We start from the raw sequence: 9,711 nt of genomic DNA, 5'->3' as shown, positions 1-9,711 counted from the left end.
GAGGATGATCCGAGGGCTGGAGCACCTCTCCTATGAGGAGAGGCTGAGAGAGTTGGGGCCTGTTCAGCCTGGAGAAGAGAAGGCTTCAGGGAGATCTTATTGCGGCCTTCCAGTACCTAAAGGGGGCCTACAGGAGAGCTGGGAAAGGACTTTTTACTAGGGCATGTAGTGACAGGACAAGGGGGAATGGCTATAAACTGGAAGAGGGCAGGTTTAGATTAAACATTAGGAAGAAGTTTTTCACTTTGAGGGTTGTAAGGCACTGGAACAGGTTGCCCAGAGAGGTTGTTGAGGCCCCATCCCTGGAGGTGTTCAAGGCCAGGCTGGATGTGGCCTTGGGCAACCTGGTCTAGTGGGAGGTGTCCCTACCTGTGGCAGGGGGGTTGGAACTCGATGATCTTCAAGGTCCTTTGCAACCTAAACCATTCTATGATTCTATGATATGCTTTTCTTCAGCTTATTTCCCTGTCTCCCGTTTTCAGAAACTCACAATGAGTTGTCACCTGTAAGACCTTCTGTCAGTCATCAGGATGGATATGACTGACACCTGAATGGTCAGTCCTTCATGTGCTTCCTTGTGGCACAGCTCAGACTCCCTGTTGGTATCAGCTGGTGTCCCAGGTATCATTTGGGACTGTTGAAGCTTCTCCTTTGACGTGTCTTGGAGGAAACAATTCCATTTCAGCAACATGGGGCCACATAAGTCCTTGTGATCTTTGGGAACTCAGCTGTTCTATTGAAGACTCCTCTTAATCGATATTCTTTTCCTTCAGCACTAGCAGTCAATCAAGTCATATGTCCCACAGGTAAGAAGAGTCCTAGATATCCAGTGGTCCTACAGAAATACCACACAAATACCCAGCTGTTCAAGCCAAGTAATTCTGCATTCTGCTTCAAGTTGCAACTTTCACAGTCTTTGGAGAGAATATCTCTTTCAGAGTTACTGTGCCTTTTAACTAATACTGGTTTTATAGCTGTAGTTTCTCAACATTGTACATTTCCAGCACTATTCATTCAGAGATCAAGGTGTTACAAAGTATGTATCATCTGCTTTTTGATAGTGGGGGATGATGCCAGGAATATAATCTTTACCGGAGGCTGTTCAGTTAGTTAAATGAACAGAATCAAGAAAACTCAAATACCCTGTATTTTTATCAAAATTGTCCCTTTCAGGGTGGCAGTGATATATGCAAGGATTCACGATATTTTGTAGCTAGCGGTACTGAAAAGTATTGCAGGATTCTCTGCAATACATTTTTCCCCTCTGAGAGATTACAGATGCTTTGTGGAGCACAGTGAAAATTCCTTAAAATTACTATAAGCCCCATGTACTTAGTCTGTTTCTTGTTGAGTGTTTATTAAAAATCATTTGGTATGTAAGTACTAGGGTGAAATAGATGAAGAATCTCTCGGGGGGTTTTGTAACACTGGAAGTTGTGGTGCCTGCACAGTGACTTGGCCAGGTCACTGGGTTTGGAGGAGGATTGCTAGGTGGGGCATGGGTAGAAGATGAAAGCAACAAATCTTAGGAATGTGCCTGTGGTACAAGAGACAAAATGCTTATAGGAGAAATAATTAGTCCGAAGAAGTTTGGGAAGAGAGATTACTTCTATACACTAGTTGAAACAAGCATGTTATTTGAGATATCAACGCACATACTTTTTATCCCCTCAAATCCTGTTTTCTATGCTCATTTCAATGCAGAAGACCTTTCTGCTGATTCTCTGCGGCAAGTTGCTGGTGCCACCAGATCAGCCAGAGTCACATGGAGTCTTCTAGTAGCTAGTACCTGGCCCTAGGGATTATGTGCAGACGCTTTCTTTTTTCTGTCAAGTTTGCAGTCAGTCTCAGTCCCTGTCAGCTCCAATGAGCAACACCAGTAACTACCAGAGTCAGGGAAAAACTGGTGTAACCTGTATTTGCCTATCTTGGGTCAAGCACTTGGAGCTAAGGTATGCATTTGAACCTCTTCTCTATGCTTCCATGCAAGAGATGTTAAATATGCTGCATGTTTCACTAGTTCCAGACTGTGGGTTTTCTTTACTGGCTGCTGGAGTCTGCACTGAGCATGTGCATTAGGGAACAGCATTTGCCTTATGAGATATTTTCTGCATTTTCAGCATAGCAAGTAGTGTAATAAAGAAGAAAGGAATGTAGATACAGATCTCCTGTTGGTGGACTTAGCACTGGCTGCAGCGCTACTGGACACAGGATAATACAAAATGCAGATAAGATGATTATCAGTTACTTTCAGCCACATTTATTGTAGCACTAAATTGCAGCCACTTCTGACTTCGTATCGTTCAGTGTCTGTAACCTGATGTCCAGTTCTGCAATTTTTTTTTGCTGCTGTCTGCTCAGACATCACCCCTGCAACTAGATGGACTTGGGGATGGTATTCTTTAAAAGCTCTGATTCAGTTCCAGAATTTTGGTGTTGCAGAAATCTTGTAACTTCTGACTACTATTTATTTAAGCAGAAGTTTTCTGAGAGACAGAGCATTTTCAGTGTAATAGTCCACTAAAGGTCTGAGCTGTCCCTTAGAACTGGATTGTTCATCTTCTAGCTGCAGTACCAACAAAGGCGGTTTGATTGTAAGGATTGAAAACCCTTGCTTTTCAGTGTTACTCTGGAAGCAAGTGAGGGTCTTACAGTGCATTTGTAAATTACAAACAAAATAATCTTAAAACCCTCAACCTTATAAGAGAATACCTGATGTTCCAAATGTTCCTTTGGTTGTTTTCTTGAACCATTTTCCTTGCAGATTTCTGTTGTCTCTCTTCAGGAAATGGAACTGTAAAGAGAGCAATTGCTGTATTATAAAGGGCCAGTAAATCCTCACAGCTTTGCATGAGATTGGGATGTAAAGCCAAAACCAAAGCTGAAGTAATTTCAGAATATGCTGCATTTCTACAAAAAAATATTTAAAACTTCAAAGTCGTGTTCTTGTAATAGCAACAGCCATGAAAAGACCCTTCCCTGACTATATCCCATATAATGATTGAAGGACGTAGCCCTGTAGTTTATACTTCTGAGACTGGTCTATCTTGCCCCCTCTAAACACTGTATTTATTTCCGTTCTGAACCATTCTAACCACAAGAGGCCTCACGGTGGTACAAAGATCTGCCCTGATGGGCTTCCCTGCAGTATTGCAGTTGTAAAGGTTTACTGCTGTTGAGTCAATTTATGGAGTTTCCGTGAGCATAGTAGACTGGACCCTAAGTTACATCTATTCTAGTAACAAACACAGGGTTAGCACTGATGCTCAACAGCGTCCTGCGGTTGTTCATGCTGCCCTCGTGTTAGCGTGCTTCCCCGGCACTGCTCTGGTCTGGGCCAGCCAGCCGTCTCCCGGGCTCTCTCTGGCCATGGGTGCCAGGGGATGGGGCAGGAGCTGCTCCCCCAGGCATTTCGGTACAGCCATCCTTGCTGGAAAAGAGCTTAGCTTGGATTGACATAAGAAGCATCCTTGGCCTCTTTCGTTTGGTAGCTTAGATATAGCGCCAAGGTTTCGTTTTGTATTTCAGACATTTTAAAGCATCGCTGTGCATTTGCAATAAACAGTATGTCGCAGTAACGCATTCTGACACTCTCCTGGTTTTGGAAGGAGGAAAGGAGACGTTAGCAAGTCCAGTGTTGTCCTGCTTTGCCGTCCACCTTCCTGAGCAGTAATGTTTTAAGCAAGCATAAACTGTCCGTGTATGTTACGCTGCTTGTGGAGTGGAGTACATTTAGCTTCCTTTGTGAATACAGACGTACTGCATACTGAAATGAGGTGCTGTCAGCCACAGGTCAGTATGTGATGATATTAGATACTTGCTGTAGTGGTGACAGCTTCATTCTCCACAAGCCCCATCCTCTGCCTTGTGTTTGTACATTTCATAGTGGTAGAAAGAAGAAAAATACCCCATCTCTTTGGTTATTTATATAACTTAATACGCAGGTTTTTATTACTGCCTATTTTTAATTGGCTAACAGTTGTTGTCAGTGATGTCACGGTTCCAGAAACATTCGTAATGTCTACTTTGACGTTTTTCTCTCTCTTAACCTGATTTTATAGAAAAAATACACATGGAAAGCAGAATTAAATTATTTTTCTTACTCTACAGTTTTTAATAACTGTATACAGAATATGCAAATACCTCTCTTGCTTGGCTGCGGTAGTCCATCTGTTCTGACAGTATCTCATATCAGATTATCCAAGATGTTTGTCAGCATCCAAGTACCAAGCTTTGCTGCAAACCTCTACCAGAAGCAGAAAGAGGCTACATTTTCCTGAGAGCAAGAATCTACACAAGAATCTACACAAAGCAAACTAAATAGGCTTCAAGCTGCTAAAAGACTACTTATGTGCCTGGGGAAAAGAAGTAAACAATCTTTTTGTGTGTGCTGCTTTCACTGTAGCCTTTTCAGAGCCCTCTTTTCCTTATCCTAAATGCCTCTTTTGCCTGCCAAGAATAAGGATAATTAAACGTCCTTTAAGTGGTGGTTAAAGCTGCATGATAAGAATACCTATCCTCCTGATCTAGGTCCATACAGTAAATATGAAAGGAGAAGAGTCTACTTCACTGCTCCTGAGACTAGCTTTAAGGCGGAGACTTGAAATAACCAATTTTCCCCCGCAGTGACATATGCAGCATCCTTACAAGCATCTCCAGCAGCACGCCTGCCTCTCGTGTCTGCTATTTATACAGTAATGCAACTGAATTGAAAAGCAACAGCCTTACACAGGCTAATTTTAAAGCAGTGCTCTGCTTTGTGATTTTAGCAGGCAGCTACCAATAAAAACATAAATTTAAAAGAACCCTAGAGTCCTGTCTACTGGCCCAGTGATAACTATACTTTGAACTAAAACTGTTTTTCCATTGTCATCAATTTTTTTTAATGCCAATATATGATTATTACGTCATTAAAAAAAGTACAGTTATTTTTTGTTTCCTGACGGTGCTGAGGATGAGACGACCATCAGTGCTAGCTGTTTCTTTTGCCTGCTTCTTGGAGTTTTTCCTTTATGATAAATAGAAAGTAGTTGTATTGAGAAATTAATCGTTTTCTTTGCAGTGTTGGATAATGTCTTTGTATAAATGCTGTTACAGCATATGTATTGTTTGTGGTGAAACAACGCATGTTTCGGTGTGTTAGTCTCCTTTCAGATGAACTGCAAGACTTGGAGAGCTATCCATGTCTCCCGAATTTTTTTTTCTGAAGTGTAATGCTTTTAAAAAGCAGATCTGATTATTCACATTAGTCTCCACATTTCCTTCCCCTTTTCTTTATTGCATGAGGCATTAGCATGGAAACACACTTCACATTTCTCAGGCTTTTGTCTGTTCCTGCTGCTTTGCCTACTGGAAGTCAAACAGTGCTACTTGGTTTCTGACATAACTGATTACTATGGAAATTATTACCATGTCATAAACAGAGGATTTCATGTGTCGAATGTGCGGCAGGAATGCAGACAATTCTGTAAGCAGAAGGTTCCTAGTAATAAGGAAAAAGGGAAGAGAAATGCAGAGAACACACAATGCCTGTACAAAACCCATTGTTGCAGATTCTTTTTCAGAAGGCATAACCTTCAAGAGCATGGGGATCAAGCAGTTTGCTGGGTTTTTTGTTTTTAAATGAGTAAGAAGATAAATGTGCATTTGTGCTTCAAGGAATAATTCTTTTATTTTGACTCCAGCAGTTGGCACTGGCCAAAGTGATTTCCGAGGGCATTCGATGTATGTCCCAGATCACTGTTCCACGCTAGGGAGACTAGACAGCTATTGCTCTGCTATGCAGCGCTCCGAAACCAAGGACACCAGCTGCCAGACGGAGGAAGTTAAAGTCGTGCCCCCTTCAATGAGAAGAATACGCGCGCAGAAAGGACAAGGCATTGCAGCCCAGATGTCTCAGTTCTCCAGCTCATCTGGAAACATGTCAGTGATGAGTGATTCTGCTGCAGTTATATTTGCTTCTCGCCAAAATAGCGACATAGGTTTTCACAGCTTGCCTCGGGCTGGAGCGAGAGTGTCTCTGCAGTCCCTAGAGCAGACACAGACCATTTCTCGGCAGACAGAAGACATCGCCGGCACTTTACCCCACCAGATAAGTAAGTTGCAAGTGGATGATGGTGCTGTGCATCTGAGGAACAATCCCACGACAGGGACCCTGTCAAGGCCAAAGTCTCAAGAGGTGAGAAGCTATGATTCCGAAAAGTCCACAAGCCCAGCATGTGTGGTCTCTCCTCATGCCACATACTCAACAAGCATCATACCCAATGCAACACTGTCATCGTCCTCAGAAGTTATCGTTATTCACACTGCCCAGAGTGTTGGATCATTGGATAGTAAAATTACCAGCTCCGCTGCCTACCCAAAGCCAAGAGACAATCCTGTTGCCAGCAGTGCAGTAAGTGGGAAAGAAGATCACCATTCATCAAGCGGTAACTGGAGCGAGAGCAGCTCCACGCGTCACTCTCAGACTTCAGATACCATCCCATCTAGTACTGTCATGATGCTTTCTCTTGGTGACTCTGCCGTCTCTCTTAGCACTCCTGGAAATGCAGAGGCTGGGTCTCAGACCGTGAGCTACGGCTGTAGGAACAATCTTGCTTTATCGAACCCTTCCCAGGACAGCGATGGTAGGAGTGAATCTAGCTATTCAGGGGAGCGAGCACAAGCAGCAGTGAACAGCACAGAGCGTTGGCTGTACAAGTCTGCAGAAAACAGCGAGGCTCCTTCACGCAAGGTAGTTTGCACCACACCAGGCTGTGCCACTCCTGGTAGCAACCTGAGCAGCAGCAGCCTGGAGAGGACTTCGGTCAGGGACGATTCTACTTCTCTGTATTCTGTGGACCACGATGGTTATTACAGTTCCATGCATATGGACTCTGGACTGAAGTCGGACTTGCCATGCAGTAGTACTAATGGTTTTGGGAACCCCAGAGACAGCGTGATAAATGTCTTTGAAGGAAAGGAAAAGAAACATCAGGATGACCAGTCAGGCCAAGGTGACAAATCCCTTGCAAGAAACATCTCTCTGAAAAAGGCAAAGAAGCCGCCTTTGCCACCATCCAGAACAGACTCGCTCAGAAGGATGCCCAAGAAAAAAGCCCAATCCAATGGACAGGTACTTGATGAAACCCTCATTGCCACCCTTCAGCATTCTCTGCAGTTGAATCTCAAGTGCAAAAATGGCAGCTCCCCTTCCCAGAGCCCCTGCAGTGATTATGAGGATCCCTGGGTCTTGCGGTCCCGCAGCCAAAGCTCAGTCAGTGCAAGCAGCAGCATGATGTCCACCACTGCTCCAAACCTGTACTCCATCTGCACAGTCACTCCCTCTCAGAGTGAAACAAGTAGCATCAAGTCGGAGTACGCTGACCAGTGGGGTTACTACAGCGACTACGCCGCAGTGGCGGATGACCAGGTAAAATCCTCAGTGACCCATTCTGCCAGTACATCATCTGCTCTCAGCGATTACAGCATAAGCCACTTCAGTGATGGCTCAAGGGCTTCTGTGCCACAAGTGCCCAGTGGACTGGCCAAACCAAAGAGCAGTTCTCCAGAGAAATCCCACCGAGTCACATCGCCATCGAGTGGGTACTCCAGCCAGTCCAATACACCCACTGCGCTTACTCCAGTGCCTGTATTTTTAAAATCTGCATCATCAGGAAATGGGAAGTCCAAGCTGAAGCCTAAAGTGCCTGAAAGGAAATCCTCTCTTCTTTCTTCAGTCTCCATGTCTTCATCCTCCACTTCTCTTTCTTCAAATACATCTACTGAAGGGAGTGTGAGTGTGAAGAAATTGGACCCCTCCCTGAGCTCTCCTCTGGATTCTGGTGCACCTCCTCCACCATGTCCTCTTCCAACACCTCCTCCACATTGCCCCGAACTTTCTCCTCCCCCTCCCCCTCCTCCTCCTCCAGCAGAAGTCATGGATCTGTCACCATTGCCAGCCTCTCCCACATTTCCCCCTCCTCCACCAGAAGCTGATGTAAATTCTTGCTTTGCCCAGACTGTCCCATGGTTTCCGCAAGAAGCCTCCATCAGTTCATTCTCTTCCCCTGTTCCTCCTACTACTTTCTCATTAGCTGTCCCACCACCAGCACCACCTCTTGATCCCAAACTAACAAAAGGTGCAACAATATGCCCACAGTATTCTTTTAAGAAACGTAACCAGGAAGATTCTTGCTACAGTCCAGTGAAACAGCCACTCAACAAGCAAGACACATCGAGACCTGTGATGCCCCTAGTAACTACCAAAGCGTTGCAAATGGTGCAGCTGAGGTCTGTGAAAAAAGCGACGGAAGGTGAACTATCACCTGAATCTGCTTCTGAAACCATCTCTCAGGAAAAGAGCACTGTAAATTCATCGTCGCAGTCTTCCCTAAAGCCATCTCTCTCACTAAGACTCAGTAACAGCTTAGGCGAAGAGGAAATGAAAGCTCAAGGTACTTCATTTAAAAACTCCGTTCAAACACTGGCTCGGGGATCTTCTCTCATTCTCTCTGATAATGTACTTGTGCTTGACAGCGATCAAAAGCCTGAAAGTGCGATAGGTCTAAACAAGTCTTTTGAAGCTGATTCACTGGGGACGGCTACTGAAGACACACCTGAGTCTTCAGCGCAGAGCGAAGACCTCCATTCTGGCATGTCACTTCAGGGGTCCCCAGCATCCCCCAACAAGACTCAGGTTGTATTGCCAAGCAAGAAACCACCTCCTATTTCAAAGAAACCCAAACTGTTCCTCGTTGTACCACCTCCACAATTAGATCTTACAGTAGAGAAAATAGCTGAAGTGAGTGATACTGTCAGAAGCGCATCAAGCCCAACTAAGAGAGACGCTGTGCTTGCACAGTGCGAGGAGGCGAGAAATTGTCTTACAGATGGACTCAGTTCTAGCGAGATGGACTCTGGCAGCCTGGTTCCTGAGGGAGGAGCTGCCGGATTCACCTTCTCTGAGACAGTGGGAGCTAATGCCTTTGTGGTACAGCCTGCTGCATCACCAGTTCAAGAAGAACCCAGGCAGGAGGAGCAGTCTGCTTTTGATGAAGGAAGCAGTTCAAGCAGCAGCCACGACAGCGGCAGCAACACTGACGGGCACCTATCTCAAGAGAACGAAAGTGGTGAGTCTCTTTTCTCTAACCCTTCTTCAGATGCAGCCGTAGCTATTTTAAAGAAGCTGGGGAGTGAGAATAGCAATCCTCGCATTCAGGTGGGCTTCTGTAGAGAAATAGCCTCTTGTGATAGTTAAAACTAAAAGCCTAAAGAAAGTTGCAGGGATCAGATTAACACTTAATGAGATTTCTTACAATTCCTTTCTGACTTCTCCGTATTGCAAACATGGAAATAAAATGATGGTTTATTTAACTATGCTGGGATTAAAACATGCTATGAAAACATGGTTAGCTTTCTTAATTTTGATTTTGCATTTAATGGAAACCATACAAATTTTCTTTCAGTATTGTTCTCCGCCTATGTGTGCGAGCAAGCCTAGGCATTTTGTGCACTGCAGTTTCCTAAGCAAACGTTGTTCTGAAATCACAATAATGACAACGGTGCACTCACTCAGTGTCTCGGATGCTTTGCCTTAGAGGCAGCGAGGGCTGGGTTCAGAATGATATGCCTGTTGGGTTCCCACGACGGACTGACAGCGTTGTTCATTCTCTCTGCATAGTGGAGGTGTTTGAACCAGATACAGCAAATAGTGCATTCCTCCCGAGCAAT

General features: G+C 44.6%; 1 protein-coding gene across 1 annotated transcript in view; it reads left to right on the top strand.

Annotated features, from left to right (window-relative positions):
* NHSL1 (NHS-like 1) overlaps positions 1–9,711 on the top strand; it is a 107,556-nt gene that overhangs the window by 93,452 nt on the left and 4,393 nt on the right. The window contains 2 exon segments of the mRNA XM_009882295.1: positions 5,685–9,110; positions 9,662–9,688. Of these exon segments, the coding sequence (XP_009880597.1) occupies positions 5,685–9,110; positions 9,662–9,688 (3,453 nt within the window).

The sequence above is a fragment of the Charadrius vociferus genome, unplaced genomic scaffold (genome assembly GCF_000708025.1).
Source record: "Charadrius vociferus isolate BGI_N301 unplaced genomic scaffold, ASM70802v2 scaffold13, whole genome shotgun sequence".
Taxonomy (NCBI): domain Eukaryota; kingdom Metazoa; phylum Chordata; class Aves; order Charadriiformes; family Charadriidae; genus Charadrius; species Charadrius vociferus.
Note: the sequence above shows the minus strand (reverse complement) of the source record. Positions and strands in the feature narration are given on the sequence as shown.